An 18,189-nucleotide genomic window follows, 5' to 3' on the forward strand; every position below is an offset into this window, starting at 1 on the left:
GTTTGCAAGTGACTCTTTGCAAAGCAGTTAAATTGCATAGAGGCATTCATTCTATGTCATAGGGCAGTGCTTCTCAACCCATTCCTTGAGGCACACCTGGTCCCATCAGGTTTTCAGGATATCCACAATGAATAGGCATGAGGCAGATTTGCATACACTTCTTCCTTGGTATGCAAACTTCTCATGCATATTCATTGTGGATATCCTGAAATCCTGATGGGACCAGGTGTGCCTCATGGACTGGGTTGAGAAGCACTGTCATAGGGGCTTGATGCAAGTGCAGTTTTTGACCTGTCAGTCATAGGAAGCGTTGTTAAAAAGGAATATGAGTGCTCATTTCAGTCTTTTTTTTTTTTTTTTTTTTTGCAGTGATGCTTTCCAGTTAGTAAAGGTTGGTGACAACTGCTCCTGTGCCTGACCTTTGTATTATGGAGTCCTTATCCTCCTTTATGTAGGACAGTGATTCCCAAACCTGACCTGGATGAACCTCAGCCAGTCAGGTTTTCAAGATATCCACAATGAATATTCATGAGATCAGTTTACATACACTACCTCCTTGGTATGCAGATCTATTGCATGCATATTCGTTGTGGATATTCTGAAAACTTACTGGCTGGGGTTCCCCCAGGACAGGTTTGGGCATCACTGATATAGGCTAATGCACACTGCTAGTATCCAGTTTTATATTTATGTGGATGATGTGCAAGTTACCATTTACACCAGGAGGGGCATAATTGAACAGGGCGCCCAAGTTTTCCTGAGGGTGTCCTCGCAGGATGTCCCCGCGAAGGGGCAGGGAAACCTGTATTATCTAAATAAGATGGGTGGCCATCTTTTGTTTCGATAATATGGTCGGGGACCCCCAAATCTCCACATTTAGGTCAACCTTAAAGATGGTCGTCCCTAGAGATGGTCGTCCCCGGTTTTCAGCGATAATGGAAACCGAGGACGCCCATCTCAGAAACCACCAAATGCAAGCCCTTCGGTTGTGGGAGGAGCCAGCATTCATAGTGCACTGATCCCCATGACATGCCAGGACACCTAGGGGGCACTGCAGTGGACTTCAGAAAAAGCTCCCAGGTGCATAGCTCCCTTACCTTGTGTGCTGAGCCCCCCAACCCTCCCCCAAACCCACTCTCCACAACTGTACACCACTACCATAGCCCTTAGGGATGAAGGGGGACACCTAGATGTGGGTACAGTGGGTTTTTGGTGGGGTTTGGAGGGCTCACATTTACCACCGCAAGTTTAACAGGTGGGGGGGGGGGGAGGAATAGGCCTGGGTTCGCCTGCCTGAAGTGCACTGCAGTACCCACTAAAACTGCTCCAGGGACCTGCATACTGCTGTCACGGAGCTGGGTATAATATTTGAGGCTGGCATAGAGGTTGGAAAAAATATTTAAAAATTTTTTTAGGGTGGGAGGGGGTTAATGACCACTGGGGGAATAGGGGGAGTCATCCCTGATTCCCTCTGGTGCTCATCTGGTCATTTAGGGCACATTTTTGTGGCTTGGTCGTATTAAAAAAAGGACCAAGTAAAGTCGTCCAAGTGTTCATCAGGGATGCCCTTCTTTTTTCCATTGTCAGCCGAGGACACCCATGTGTTAAGCATGCCCCAGTCCTGCCTTCGCTATACTTCTGACATGCCCCCGGGAACTTTGATTGTCCCCGCGACGGAAAACAGTTGAGGGCACTCAAAATCAGTTTTCGATTATGCCGATTTGGGTGACCCTGAGAGGACGCCCATCTCCCGAATTGTGTCGAAAGATGGTCGCCCTTCTCTTTCGAATATGCCCGCAACTGAGAAGATGGTCAGGATCATAAAGTTATGGGGCTGGGTTAAAATCTCTGAGTTTGAATGGTTGAGGGCGCATGTTTCAAAAATGAAGGTCCTTTTTTGTCTTGTTCATGGTCCATCAGTGTAGACTCGCTCAGTGTCACATTACCTCTATTACTTCCACAGTTAGACTACTATAATGCAATTTTGTTGGATTGTCTCTAGATATGCAAAGACTGCAGCTGGTACAAAATACAGCTGTGAATTTGATGGGTTGACTAAATTGACCATGTGTCTCCAGTTCTGGTTTGGTTACACTTGCTACCAATACAATGGCACATTTAGTAGATAATGCTTCTTGTTGTACTATTTGTACTCAATGTTCCCCAGTGTACTGGCATATTAAATTCCAGTCATATATTCCCAGCCGTGGATTGAACTCACAGGACAAGAATTTGTTGAGTATTCCAGGTATCGAAGTAGTTCGGGTAATGTGACATCAAGAATGTGCTTTCTCCATAAAGATGCTTCAGTTATGGAATGTCTTCCGAGTGAGCTGTGAAGTGAGAGGGAATGTTTGCAGCTTAAGAAAAGGCTTGAAGCTTGTCTTTTTCATTGTGCTTATGGTTGAGGGGTTAAGTTGTACACCGCAGTGAGAGGTTTTCTGGATCTGTGATATATTAGAAAGAATGAATGAAAAAATATAGGTCTCTTTTACTAAGCAGTGATTGGGCCAATGCATAGGTAGCGCTCACTAAATCGACACTACCACAGGGGTAGTGCGGGTGCCAGGCAGTAATTTCAAAGTTGGCGCGCTCTGTTTCCTGTGGTAGAAAATATTTTTCTATGTTCTACCATGGGGTGTTCCCTTTGGTAATTGGCTGCACAGTCACTTTGGTGCATGCTGCCTGATTACCATGCGAGTATCGCGTGAGCCTTTACTACTAGGTCAATGGGTGGCAGTAAGAGCTCAGGCAGAAAATAGCCACACACTATTTGAATTTTAGTGCATGGCCATCAATTTAAAAAACAAAAACAAAACCCTTTTTACTAGTCACGGTAAAAAAAAGAAATGTCCCAGCTTGCACCAATTTCACGTGTCTAAACTACCACAGGCCACTTTTTATTGCAGGTTAGTAAAAGGGTCCCCTAAATATTGTGCCTAGACACTGGAATTTGTTGATCTCTGTTTTATAAATACACTAGCCGTTGAGCCCGTTAAAACGGGTTGGTATTGGGGTTTTTGGAGGTCGACGCTGCTCCCCCCCCCCCACGAGGTCGCCGCTACCGTTCCCCCCACCCCCGGAGTCGCCGCCGCCAGCCCTCCACCCAGCCCAGGCCCTCTCTCCGCTACTGAACTTACATCCATTTGCCGGAACGCAGCACGCACATCAGCTGAGCTGCCGTCGGCCTTCCTTCTCTGCCTTGCCCTCGTGTGACGTAACGTCAGCGAGGGCGGGACACAGGCAGGGAAGGAAGGCGAACGGCAGCTCAGCTCATGTGCGTGCTGCGTTCCGGCAAATGGATGGGCCGGGTGGAGGGCTGGCAGCGGCGACACCGGGTGGGGGGAGCAGTAGCGGTGACCTCGGGTTGGGGGGAGCGGTAGCGACCTCCACGGATTTGCGCAGGTTCCCTCTCTGTCCCGCCCCCATCATCACATATTGACGCGGGGGCGGGACAGAGAGGGAAGTCTCTACTGCGCATTTGCGAGTGAGTCGGTCACTCGCGTTTATATGTTTGACTAGTAAAAAAAGGCCTGTTTCTGACACAAATGAAACGAGCGTTAGCAAGGTTTTCCTCGGCTCCCTTGCAGCCAGCCATGTCCAGCGACCCTCCTCTCTCCCCTGCCCCCCCTCCAGCCAGCCATGTCCAGCGACCCTCCTCTCTCCCCTGTCCCCCCTCCAGCCACCCATGTCCAGCGACCCTCCTCTGGACATGGATCTGCTGTGAGGCATGGTTTTTTCCCCCCGGGTTCTGAAGTTGACATCATAATGGCTAGGGTGATGTCAGCCTGATCTACGGAGCCTAGCAGACCAATTCGGAATGAGCCACAGTTCCAGGCAAGTCAGAACTTTGGAGGTGAGAATTATTATATAGGACTAGTAAAAAAGGCCCGTTTCTGACACAAATGAAACGGGCGCTAGCAAGGTTTTCCTTGGAGTGTGTATGTTTGGGAGAGTGTATGTGAGAGTGACTGTTTGAGAGTCAGAGTGAAAGTGTGAGTGTGTGAGAGAGAGAGAGTGAGTCTGGGTGTGAGTGTGTTTGTGAGAGAGTGTGTGTGTGAGAATGAGAGTGTCTGCAAGTGTGTATGTGAGACACAGTGTGAGAGAGAGTGTGTGTATGAGACCAAGCGAGTGTGTGAGTGACTGTGTGGCACATAGAGAGTGAATGTGATACAGTGTGAGACAGAGTGTGTGAGAGTGAGAGTCAGAAAGACATTGTATATGAGAGAGAGAGTGTGAGCCGTGCCCTCCCAATCCATGGCCATCTGTCCCCTGCCCCCTCCATTCATCCTTTTCCAGCAATTCCCCTCTCTCCCTGAGCCCTGCCCTCCCAATCCATGGCCATCCATGTTTCTCTGTCACCTGCCCCCTCCATTCATCCCTATCCAGCATTTCCCCTCTCTGCCTGAGGCCTGCCCTGCAATCCATATCCATCCATGCCCATTTGACCCCTCCATTCATCCCTATCCAGCAATTCCCCTCTCCCTGAGTCCTGCTCTTCCAATCCATGCCCATCCATGCTCCTCTGTCACCTGGCCCCTCCATTTTTCCCTATCCAGCATTTCCCCTCTCTGCCTGAGGCCTGCCCTGCAATCCATATCCATCCATGCCCATCTGTCCCCTCCATTCATCCCTATCCAGCAATTCCCCTCTCCCTGAGTCCTGCCCTTCCAATCCATGCCCATCCATGCTCCTCTGTCACCTGGCCCCTCCATTTTTCTCTATCCAGCATTTTCCCTCTCTGCCTGAGGCCTGCCCTGCAATCCATATCCATCCATGGCCATCTGTCCCCTCCATTCATCCCTATCCAGCAATTTCCCTCTCCCTGAGTCCTGCCCTTCCAATCCATGCCCATCCATGCTCCTCTGTCCCCTGGCCCCTTCATTCATCCATTTCCAGTAATTCCCCTCTCTCCCTGAGCCCTGCCCTCCCATTCCATGCCCATCCATGCTCCTTTGTCCCCTGCCGCCTCCATTCATCCTTTTCCAGCAAGTCCCCTCTCTCCCTTCCATGACCCCCCCCTCCCTCGCATCCATGCTCCTCTCTCTCCCATGTCCCAGCCTGGCCCGCCCTCTTCTCCCCCACCCCCCTTCGCATCCATGTCCCCCCCTTCGCATCCATGTATCCCTTTTTTTTTTCTTCTTCGTTTTAACTTTACCTCCGTGGCGGTTCGTGCAGCGAAACGTCAGGGAAGGAGGCGGCGCTCCCGACGTCTTGCTTTCCCTTCGCTGTCTCCCGCCTTCTTTTGAAGGCGGAACACAGCGAAGGGAAGGCTAGACGTTGGGAGCGCCGCCTCCTTCCCTGACGCTTCGCTTCCGGATTTGTTTGGTTTGAGGTGAGGGCGGGGCAAAGACGGCTGGCTGGCTTGAAGGCTTCACACCACGAATCCGGCGCGAACCCTTCAGCCTGGGAGTGACGTCAGATGGCTTCATGGCTTCAAGGCTTCAAGGCTTCAGGCTTCAGGCTTCAAGGTTTAAAGGCTTCAGGCTTCAGGCTTCAAGGCTTCACAGAACGTTGTCCTCAGAACGTTGAGGGTGCGTTTTATTATATTAGATTAGCATGTGGAGATGGGAATGACTTAGTCAAAGTCCTTTTCAAATAAGCATGTACACTGGCATTGTTTTGACCATACTTCTATCTGAATGAATGGCTCTTCCTCTTCTGTAATTCAGTCGCTATAATTCAGAATTTCTATAATTCTCTTTGGATGCCTTTGCACCTTTCATTTAGCCAGGATTCTTTTCAAGAGCTTGGTTCTCAGAAAAATGAGTACGTGCCATTTTCTTCTGTTTGGTTTATTTTGTTTTCATCTGCTGCATCTCTAGTCTTCAATTTCCAGCTGTTATACCACTAATATTTTCTTCCTGGAATACATGTCCTTACAAACCCCGAAGAGCAGGCTTTTGTTCCTATCAGATCCTGACCCTTGTTGGATTGTGCTTTGTCATGCCTCTTGTATCTCAGTGCCTTTATCCAAAGTGACTTAAAAGTCAAGCTGTCAGATGCAACTGGAAGAAATTGTTGAAGATGAAAACATGTAAAAGAAGAAAATAACAAAGACAGACAGGCTGGCCAGTGAGGCTGGTTATGCCATTAAGAAAGCATACTGAAATACAAACAAGTAAAAAGCAAAATACATGATTAGATCCGAGAGGGTCAGATCTATACTATTCTTCATAGTACATTAGGAGAAAAAATTTTCAAATCACTAACTGGCACAATCACAGGGGTAGAGGAGACAAGTTGTCCTAATATCTGTAGGTCAGAAAAATTAGAATAAGCAAAAGCTGTATTTTCTGCTGACTGCCAAATGCCTCCTTCACATATTCATATTTAGGGGTCCTTTTACTAAGGTGCGCTGAAAAATGGGCTGCACTAGTGTAGGCGCGTGTTTTGAGCACGCAGATCCATTTTTCAGTGCGCCTGTAAAAAAAAAAAAAGGCCTTTTAAAATTTTTGCTGAAAATGGACGTGCGGCAAAATAAAAACTGGTGCATGTCCATTTTGGGACTGAGACTTTACTACCAGCCATTGACTTAATGGTAAGGTCTCTCACGTTAACCACGCAGTAACTGCCTACGCATGTCAAGTTGGATTTAGCACCTGATTTTCACTGTGCACCAGAAAATAAAATATATTTTCTGGCATGCGTAGTGGACATGCGTCAAAAATGAAATTACCGCATGGGTCACGTGGTAGCCCGGTGGTAACTCGAAATTGACGTGCACCCTCCCATCAAAAAAAAAAAAAAATTAAAAAACATTTTTTTTGCCAGCCTCTATGCCAGCCTCAAATGTCATACCCAGCTCCATCACAGCAGTATGCAGGTCCCTGGAGCAGTTTTTAGTGGGTCCTGCAGTGCACTTCAGGCAGGCGGACCCAGGCCCATTCCTCCCTACCTGTTACGCTTGGGGTGGTAAATGGGAACCCTCTAAAACCCACCCAAAACCCACTGTACCCACATCTAGGTGCCCCCTGTTACCCTTTAAGGGCTATGGTAGTATTGTACAGTTGTGGGTAGTGGATTTTTTTTTTTTGGGGGGGGGTTGGGGGCTCAGCACACAAGGTAAGGGAGCTATGCACCTGGGAGTAATTTGTGAAGTCCGCTGCAGTGCCCCCTAGGGTGCCCGGTTGGTGTCCTGGCATGTGAGGGGGACCAGTGTACTACAAATGCTGGCTCCTCCCATGACCAAATGGCTTGGATTTGGCCGGTTTTGAGATGTTTCATTATTGGCGAAAAACAATGTCGGCCATCTCTAAGGGCGGCCAAAATGTTGAGATTTGGCTGTCGCCGACCGTATTATCGAAACAAAAGATGGCCGTCCATCTTGTTTCGATAATACGGTCGGGAACGCCTCTTTACAGGGCCATCCTTAGAGATGGGTGCCCTTATAGATGGGCGCCCCCGTTCGATTATGCCCCTCCACTTGGCTTAGTAAAAGGGCCCTTTAAATAGAAATCCAGATTCTCCGATGCCTGTCCAAGATCAATGTGAGCTTTTTTTTTGTCCCATTCTTTAATTAATTCAGTGTAGAACTTAATGTACCTCATTCATTCCTTGTTATGGATATACTGTTGATATAAAATGTATGGTGTGTGTATATTTCTTCAAGTGCAATGATTGCTGCAAAGGTAATTTTTGTACTATTCAAATCAAAGCCAATGAGATGGTCCTATAGGTCACTGACAAAGACAAGTATTGCAATTTCAGTCCCTGAACCTGTATTTGCTTGCTCAGGACTTTGTTCAGCTACAATAGAGACAGCACTTGTGACACCTGCTGTCTTGTTTACAGGCCACAGATTGTAACTCTAGCACATGATTCTTTTAGTGGAAAGTAGTGGCTAAAAAGGGAAAGCACTCAGGGTTATAGGCTATAAGAGAGACTCCTTACACTTCCCTAAGCTTAAGGGTGACTCAGGATACTGCTTGACTTAGATAATACGTAACTTCCCCACTTCCTACTCTCTCTCTCTCTCTCTCTCTCTCTCTCTCTCTCTCTCTCTCTCTCTCCCCTCCTCCCTTAAAACAAAAGAAATATCCCAAACTGCATATATAATTGGAGAGGATAACCTATCTGTTAAGAACTGAGGGTCCCTTTTAGCATCAAACACATTTTGTTTTCACCAGGATAGTCTTCTAAAAAAAATTGCCATTTTGAGGGAAATTTGACTTGTGGTTTTGTTCATCAGTTTTCCCACCTGAGAGCTTTCTGGATATTGGTAAAGTATGGTTTGGGAACAGCAAAAATGTCAGTATATTCTCACCCTCCGTTCCTTCTTCTCTGGTAGGAAATATAATGCTTTCTTTAAATATAATTTGGTTTATGCCTTGTGATCAAATGAGCCCTACATTTAACTGATGCATTTAATATTATTAACACTTTTCATGTCCTGACAATTGCTGTAAGTTAAAATGATCTTGTTTGAGGTAATGCATGGTGTATTGCTTTGTTGTATACTTTGAAATGAAAAAGGTAAAATATGTACTTGAGAATAGAATTTTAATAATTGTGATGCCATCTGCTGGTTATATTTAACATTTTCATTTGGTAAGTCATTTGTTTGGCTCTATATTGCTTATCTATTGAAAATGTCTAAAAGCGAGTATCAGTAGTAATTTCTCTAGAAGAATCAAAAAGACCAAGTTAGGGCCAGCAGAAGGGTTCAATTCTAGCTGCAAAAGTGCAAAGGGAGTTCCCTAACTGTTCCAGCTCAGTAATCTGATAAGTACATAAGTAATGCCACACTGGGAAAAGACCCCATCGAGTCCAGCATCCTATCCACGACAGCGGCCAATCCAGACCAAGGGCACCTGGCGAGCTTCCCAAACGTACAAACATTCTATACATGTTATTCCTGGAATTGTGGATTTTTCCCAAGTCCATTTCGTAGTGGTTTATGGACTTGTCCTTTAGGAAACCGTCTAACCCCTTTTTAAACTCTGCCAAGCTAACCGCCTTCACCACGTTCTCCGGCAACGAATTCCAGAGTTTAATTACGCATTGGGTGAAGAAAGATTTTCTCTGATTTGTTTTAAATTTACTATGCAGTAGTTTCATCGCACGCCGCCAATCCTAGTATTTTTGGAAAGCGTGAACAGACGCTTCACATCCACTTGTTCCACTCCACTCATTATTTTATATACCTCTATCATGTCTCCCCTCAGCCGTCTCTTCTCCAAGCTGAAAAGCCCTAGCCTCCTTAGCCTTTCTTCATAGGGAAGTCGTCCCATCCCCGCTATCATTTTAGTCGCCCTTCGCTGCACCTTTTCCAGTTCCACTATATCTTTCTTGAGATGCGGTGACCAGAATTGAACACAATACTCAAGGTGCGGTCGCACCATGGAGCGATATAACGGCATTATAACATCCTCACACCTGTTTTTCATACCTTTCCTAATAATGCCCAACATTCTATTCGCTTTCCGATCCGCAGCAGTACACTGAGCAGAAGGTTTCAGTGTATTATCGACGACGACATCCAGATCCCTTTCTTGGTTCGTAACTCCTAACGTGGAACCTTGCATGACCCAGCTATAATTCGGGTTCTTTTTTCCCACATGCATCACCTTGCACTTGCTCACATTAAACGTCATCTGCCATCTAGCTGCCCAGTCTCCCAGTCTTGTAAGGTCCTTCTGTAATTTTTCACAATCCTGTCGCCAGTTAACGACTTTGAATAATTTTGTGTCATCAGCAAATTTAATTTAATGACAGCAGAAAAGCACCACTGCTTACAGTTTAACATAGATGTTTATGATGCTCATATATTAAGAATAGATGATACATAGTATTTTCTTCAACTGAACATAACATAAGAAAAGCCATATTGCGTCAGACCAAAGGTCCATCTAGCCAAGTAGCCTGTTTTCCAACAGTGGCCAATCCAGGTCACAAGTACCTGGCAGAAACCCAAATAGTGGCAACATTCCATACTACCAATCCCAGAGCAAGCAGTGACTTTCCCCCAAGTATGTCTCAATAGCAGACCCTTCAGGAACTTCTCCAAATCCTTTTTAAACCTAGATGTGCTAACCACTGTTACTACATCCTCCGGCAAAGAGTTCCAGAGCTTAAATATTCGTTGAGTGAAAAAATATTTCCTCCTATTTGTTTTAAAAGTATTTCAATGTAACTTCATTGAGTGTCCTCCAGTCTGTGTACTTTTTGAAAGAGTAAAAAAAAAAAGTCGATTCACTTCTACTTGTTCTATACCACTCCAGGATTTTGCAGACCTCAATTGTGTCTCCCCTCATCCCTCTCTTTTCCAAGCTGAAAAGCCCAAACCTCTTTAACCTTTCCTCATATTAGAGGAGTTCCACCCCTTTAATCATTTTTGTTGCTCTTCTTTGAACCTGTTCTAATTCTGCTATATCTTTTTTGAGATACGGCAACCAGCACTGAACACAATACTTGAGGTACGGTTGCACCATGGAGCGATACAGAGGCATTATAGTATTTTCGGTCTCACCATCCCACTCACCATCCCTTAATAATTTCTAGCATCCTGTTTTCTTTTTTGGCTCCTGCCACACATTGAGCATACACCTCCATTCATACTCCTCCATGAGTTTGATTCCCACTTCAGGCACAGGCAGCTCCTTGTGACTCTGGGCAAGTCACTTAACCCTCCATTGCCTCATGTAAGCCGCATTGAGCCTGCCATGAGTGGGAAAGCGCGGGGTACAAATGTAACAAAAAAAAAAACTCTCTCTCTCTGTAGACCCTGCTGTCCACAAGCAGCAAGCCATGATTAGGTTATGGGGAGAAAGATGGTCCCAAGAAACAACAAGGCAAATGATCCAGAAACTCCAATGTAGGAATAAAACAAGCAGATCAGTGATCAGTCCAAAGCATTCTTTATTGCAGAATCACGATCAGATAAAATGCCTGACACCAGGCTGTGCTTCATCCAAAGGGGCTGTGTCAGGGGCTACAAAAATTATATATAATAAACAATGTAAAGTTACATATATAGATCAAAATAATACATATATAAATAAAAATGGAATATAAAATTTGAAAACCATGACGTGGGTAATAATATGCATTAGTATAACATATACATACAAAGGATAAAGAAATGGAACATGTTAATTACAATAAAAACAGAAACAGAGGAGTAAAGTGATCAACAGGACGCTTCCAAAAAACCAAGGAGACAGAATAAGTAGTAAAAACAGAATAAGTAGTAAAAATGTTACTACTTATTCTTTGTCTCCATGGTTTTTTGGAAGCGTCCTGTTGATCACTTTACTCCTCTGTTTCTGTGCTTCCCCTCGTAGTGGATCCAGTTTCTCCACTTTTGTGGTTGTTTTTGGTTTTGATTCACAATAAAAAGACATGTTGATCATAATAAAAAAGGAATAGGACCATGCATTAAAACATACTTCTTTACTATAGTCATTATGTGTAGTAGAAATAGGACACATACCTATATTATGATCTACACCCAACAATTTAAATGGTGTATGTGTTGGTTTCAGCCATATATAACTAAAGAGACAATGAAAATAGTCACACATACAGTATACAAATGATATTAAGAAATTAATATGAGAAAATATGATTGAAAATGACCACTCAAAAGAAATTAAAACCAGCACAATTTCTACTTCAAAGTGAAGGGCTGCAGATACAATAAGATTTCCATTGGTTAAAGTGTGCTAACTCCAGATGGTAACAGCCCTTATGTGAGAGTGAATGAAAATAAAATATAAAAAAATGTATAAACAAAATAGATGATGACACCACATAGTTCAATCCCACTGTTTTTGAACTCCCTGTCTGTATCTACAGAGTTCTGCATAGTTCAATCATCATCTATTTCAACAATGAAGGTCTCCATAGCTTTCAAAGAGGAGACTATGATAAAATGATTAGAACAAACTTTAGAGGAGCAGCTGCAAAGATCAACACTTTACATCTGGTGTGGATGTTATTAAAAAATACCATCTTGGAAGCCAAGCCCAGATATATTCCATGTATTAGAAAAGTTGGAAGGAAAGCCACATGCCAGATGAAGGAAGCTATTAGAGCTAAAAGAACATTCTTCAGGAAATTGGAGAATGTGACTGAAAACAGCATAGGAATGGCAACTTAAATGCAAAGTGCTGATAACTTTAGCAAGGCTCTTACAGTCTAAGTTCTAAAGGAAGATGGGTCTGTGATTACAAACCTTAGAGTGATCACTTCCAGGTTTTGGTAGAACAGAGATTTGTGGTTCAGTTAGACTTAAGATAAGCAAACAGGTCAGTTAATATGGGAGATAGAGATGAGTTAAAAACTTTGAAGAATTCAGCATGGTAACTGTCTGGTCCAGGAGCCTTATGCACTGCAAAAGATTTATTAATTGTTTATTGGGTTTTTATTTACTTCCTTTTTGAAGAAATTCACTCAAGGTGGGTATAGCTGTTTTTATTTCCTCTTCAGTTATTGGAGCATGGAGTATTGTGTTGTGAGAATCCAAAAGGGTAGGATGTGGAAGATGTTGCAAAAATAAGTCTGCAGAATTAGAGGGACCTTGAAGTGATGAAGTGTATAACTTCTGATAGAAGACTCAAATTCTTTGGTATTGCGACATCATCAGAGAAGGCCCTTGTGATTGGTAATGTTGGAACCCGCTAAGATCCATTCCATCCCCACAATTCATCTCCTCCATCCCCACCCTTATCCTCAGCAGTCAATGCTATTATTTACTTGTTCATAGCCCTCTGTTTCCTCCCAACCCAACAGCCTCCCATGGTTTTTTGGAAGGTATTCACTATTTAACCAATGAGTATTCCAAGCCTCATTCTGGTGCTACAACTTCCTCTCTCTGTATGAGCTAAGCCTCATTCTGGGGCTCCAATTGCCCATCTCAGGGCATTCCAAACATTATTCTGGAGTCACCAGAGGTTTTGATTACACTCCTGTGGGAATCCCATGGCAACTTTTTCCATCCCTTTGGGAATCCCATGGTAACTTCTTCCATACCCACAAGGATCCTGTGGGTTCTGCAGGATTCCTGCAATCCCCATTCCCATTCAATTCTTTAGCCTGGACTGAGGCACCAGTTTATAGAATTGCCCTCATTATGGCTTCACTCCCTGCCTTATCCCAAAAACTAGAATCAGAATACTAAAAAACTTGGTAAATAGCGCATTGCCTGGTCAACCCCCATCCTAGCTCTGGCCCTATCCTTAGAGCACCATCAAGGTCAGTGGGAATTGGTTTAGCCTTTCTGTATTGGAAGGAGAGGGAAATGGTGAGCATGTTAGGTATTTAGACCAGAGTCAGGAAAATAAGGGGTTTTCTTGAGTGCAGAGTACTGAACAGAAATGGGGGCAGTAAGTGAAAGGTAGAAAGTGTGAAATATGCACCATACAAAGAGATTGCTTAAGGATTAAAAACTCAAGGTAAAATTGCAAGAGCATATTGTACATGCATTGTACACAAAGAATGTATTGTACAACCACAGGATAAAACTGACACATTCCAATTTTTATAATGGCACCTCTTAGAAATCATCTACCCAAAACTGGCTCACTCATGCCATCTTCTGTTCAAATACATGCAACAAGTTAACGATCTTAAATGGGAGATTTTGCAAGAAAAACAGATGTTTAGGGGCCCTTTTACTAAGCTAAGTGCTAATGTGTGCTTAAGGCAGCTTAAAATGACATATCATGTGATGCACTCAGGTTTCCTGTGGTAACTGCCAAATTAGAGCAAACTAACCCAGGCACTAAAATGTATTTCTATTTTTTTGGGAGGGGGTGTATCAGGGGTCAGAGAGTGGTCATTCCTGCACTAAACAGTTAGTGCATGCTAATGTGGATACATTAACTGGTTAGCTCAGGACTACCCTGTGAACCCTTACTGCCTTCAAAATAGGTGACAGTAAATGTTCGTGTGGTAGGTTTTTTTTAATGGCCACATGCTAATGACATTAGTGTGTGGACATTAATAGAAAAAATAGAAAATTAGCCATTTTAGAATTGTGGTAAAAATGTCCTTAGCACATAGGAAAACCCTACATAAAGCCATGCTAAAGCCTATTTTTATTTATTTATTTATTACATTTGTACCCCGCGCTTTCCCACACATGGCAGGCTCAATGTGGCTTACATAGTAACAATATAAAGAATTAGAAAGTCGTAAGAAGAATATACAGTTTGTGGTAAATGCAAGGTTAATGGGGTTAATGGATAAGTAAGTTAAACATAGGAGGAATTGGGTTCAGAAGGAAATGAGCATTGGGAGGTAGGTGTAGAAAGACTGTATTGTATTGTAACATTTATAACCCGCGCTTTCCCACCTGTAGCAGGCTCAATGCGGCTTACATTAAGATGGAGAGGAATGGATATGGGGTAGCAAAAATGATAATGGGAAACATGGTCAATGTATAACTATTGTCAATAAGAATCATGTGGGCAAGTTTTGGTTAGGTTGAATCGTTAGGGTAGGCTATCTTGAAGAGATGGGTCTTCAGTGCTTTTCTGAAGGGCAAAAGGCTGTTAATGGTATGGATAGGTCTTGGTAGAGCATTCCAAAGCTGGCTACCCAAAAAAGGAAAAATTGGATGCGTAGAAGGATTTGTACTTAATACCTTTGCAGTTGGGGAGGTGTAGATTAAGGTAAGTATGGGAAGACGTCAAACTGTTCCTTGTTGGGAGGTCGATAAGATGATTCATTTAGGTGGGGGCTTCTCAGTGTAATATCCTGTAAATAATTGTGTGGACTTTAAAGTTAATTCTTTCTTTGATGGGGAGCCAGTGAAGGTTCTCTGAAGAGGTTTTACTCTGTCGAATCTTGACTTACCAAAAATAAGTCTGGCTGCTGTGCTTTGGGAAGTCTGGAGCTTTTTCAATATTAGGGACTTACAGCCTAAAAAAACACTATTGCAGTAATCTACGTGTGTAAGTACAGTGGATTGTACTAGGTTCCGGAAGGTGTCTAAGGGAAGATATGATTTCACTCTTTTCAAAATCCGCATTATGTTAAACATCTTCCTGTTGATGACTTTAGCATGGTTTTCAAATGATAAATGACTATCAGTCATTACTCCAAGGATTTTCAAGTTGTCTGATATGGGAAGTTTAACCTCTGGGGTGTTAAGAGTAGTTGGGATGAGTGGAGAATGTTGAGAAGATAGGACTAAACACTGTATTTTCTCTTTATTTAATTTCATCCTGAAAGCATCAGCCTGAGAGGTTAAAGTTGGTCATACCTGTGTTGATTTTATCAGAGATTTCAGATGGGTCAGTGTAAATGAAGGGATTGAGGCCATATTTGGCTAGTGCTCTGGCCAGAGGAAACATCATTAGGTTAAAAAGTATTGGAGAAAATGGAGATCCCTGTGGCACTCCGCATTGCGATAGCCATGGAGATGACATGTTTGTAGGTCCTATGACTTGGTAGGATCTTGTAGTGATGAAGCTTTTTATCCAGTTAATGATGTTGCCACCTATCCCAAGTTTGTCCAAAAGTTTAGTTAGGATGGTATGATCAACCATGTCAAAGGCACTGGATAGGTCGAATTGCAGAAGAAGGATATGGCTCCCAATTGCTATTTCTTGTTTGAATTTGGATATTAAGGTAATGAGCACGGTTTCTGTGCTGTGGGCTGAATGGAAGCCTGATTGTGAATCATGCAGTATGGAGAACTTTTCAATATAATCATTGAGCTGCGAAGTCACTCTGTTTTCCATCAGTTTTGTAATTAGAGAAACGGAGGCTATTGGCCGGTAGTTGGTAATATCGTTTGCAGGTTTCTTGGAGTTCTTAGGTATTGGTGTTAGCAATATATTACCATGACTGGTGGGGAAGGAGTGTTTTTTACTGTAACAGGACCCCTTAATCAGTTATTGGAACATATTAAAGTTGGGGGGTGGGGAGGACAACATAGGAATAAAGTTGTGTGTGATGATCTTTGGTCCTTTCTAAAAGAATGAATGTTCATGTGTGCATCAGTACCAAGAGAAATTTTAAGGACTCATAAAAGAGAACTTTCCAGACCAAAGCTTATGAATTTATAAATTCAGGGGGAACCTGCCTCCCAGTGTATGTAAGAATACATATATGATATGTACAATTACTAAGAGAATGGATATTAATATATCCAATCTTTTGAATTGATCAAGTGTTTTTCTCTTATGATAAAAAAAATGGAGAAAGACCATTGATTAATCTGGTTTCTTGTTGGTAATATATCATTTAACATTTTCTCTAAAGCAGAAGAAAAGAAATGCTAATTTATCTCAAAGGTTAAATTTTTAAGTTTACTGTTTCAAAAAATGTGACCAAAGTTGTTTTTTTGAAACAGTTTGTTTTGGAGAGTAATAGTTCCCATTAAATGAATCTACTAAATACAATACTCCTAGGGGGAGTATCATGCCAAATATTTGAAAATTATGTGCACAATATTTTAAAACTCAGCATTAATTTTTATTTATGTATCTGTTGGTGTAGCATTTCCCCATCATAAGGGTTTGACTTCTCCTCCCCCCCCCCCCCCCCCCCCCACCCCAGCAGTCTCATGCTTCACCCTTGCTTGAACCCTTCTCTACTAGGCTTGGTCTCCCTCTTCTCCCTCCCCCAACCTCCTGGGAAGTTCAACCTTCATTTTCTCTGCTCTCTGTCTAAAGTGGAAACCCTTTAGCTTGCTTTCTTTCTCTGTTGCCCATCCACAGCAAGACTACCCAGTTCTTTTTCTATTCCTCTTAACTGCCTCCCCCTTCTTGCACAAATCCTTCTGGATCTCTATTGAACACCCTCAATTTTAATGTTTATATCAGCACACACTTATATACCGCAACTCTTTCCTTACAGGTCCAGGGTGATTTACATAATTAAGTTAAGAATGACTGCAAATTTAAAAAAATCATATAAAAATACAGCATATTAAAAAAACATATAAAATACAGTGTAACATCAGGAGAACAGATAGGCCTTAATCTTCTTACGAAAAAATTTACCTCTGTTCTAATAAGAATGGACAGTGTTTTCCAATAAGGAATCATAAAATCAGAGAACATAGCCTTAGCAATCCTAAGAAATCTCATACTCTTCAAAGAAATTGGGCATAGTATTAACAATCTATGTATTCTTTCTGAAAGCACAAATTAAATCTGTCAATAAAGAAGAAGAAAGCCAGTAAATTGCCTGAAATGATAGACAATGAGAATTATATAGTATTCTTTGTCAAACTTTCTAAGATTAAAGATCAGCCTAATTGTATTTTGGATTAACTGCATTTTTCTCACAAATTTAGTGTATATGTTCAAATAAAGCACGTTACAGTAATCCAAATGTCTTTTGAATATTCACTTCCTTTCCTCATTGCTACCTAAGGAGTAAATCTACTAATAGGCACAATCACATGCTAATACACACTAATGTGCATTATTTACTGTGGGTACCTCTTTCCTAATAATGCATTAACTCAACGATGCATTTTAGTATCTAATCATAATATGCTTGCCTAAGTTTTTTTTTTTTTTTTTTTAATCTTCATATCTAGGGCTTCAGAAAGATTTGTTCAGATCTTTATAAGGAGTATGAAGACAGTGCTTTTGGTATAGAAACATTTAGTCGAATTGACCTCTGTTCCATGCACAAGAAGCAGAAGGAACCTGGTTACTATTATTGTGAGAGTTCCATCCAGGTTGGTCCCAGCAGTATGCACTTGGGCCAAGAATCACAAAAAGGAGATCCAGAAGTGGTGGTCAAAGATGCATCCCAAACTGGAGCTCTCAAGGCATCTGAAAAAGAGAGCCCAGCAGTGATGGTCAAAGATTCATCCCAAACTGGAGCTCTCAAGGTATCTGAAAAAGAGAGCCCAGCAAATTTAAGCCTAAGCTCTACATCATGCATGCTACAAAATATATTAGATATAAAAATCAGTGAAACCTCCATCACAAGTAAGGAGAAGGAAACACAGGAGAACTCTGAGTACTAACATTTGCAAATGAGATGGGAAGGCCTACTCCAAGGGCCCTGTTTACCAAACTGCATTATAGGCGCCGTTAGCTTTTTAAATGTGCGTTGACTGTGTACGTACCTACAATATCCCTGTAGGGGTCTACACAGTTAGCGCGTATGCTAATTGTAGGCGTGTTAAAAATGCTAACACGCCTTAGTAAACAGGGCCCCAAGTCTGCAACTGTTCTCCTTTCAGCTGATCCAAATGAATTAATGGATGTGATT

General features: G+C 42.7%; 1 protein-coding gene across 1 annotated transcript in view; it reads left to right on the forward strand.

The window, feature by feature from the left end:
* The window catches only part of LOC115457779 (protein diaphanous homolog 1-like), a 71,938-nt gene extending 53,997 nt beyond the window's left edge, over positions 1–17,941 (forward strand). Inside the window, exon 7 of the mRNA XM_030187407.1 lies at positions 17,504–17,941. Coding sequence (XP_030043267.1) covers positions 17,504–17,941 — 438 coding nt within the window. The remainder of the gene's footprint in view (positions 1–17,503) is intronic.
* The last annotated feature ends 248 nt before the right edge of the window (positions 17,942–18,189 follow it).

This window comes from Microcaecilia unicolor, chromosome 1 (assembly GCF_901765095.1).
Source record: "Microcaecilia unicolor chromosome 1, aMicUni1.1, whole genome shotgun sequence".
In the NCBI taxonomy this organism is placed as follows: Eukaryota; Metazoa; Chordata; class Amphibia; order Gymnophiona; family Siphonopidae; genus Microcaecilia; species Microcaecilia unicolor.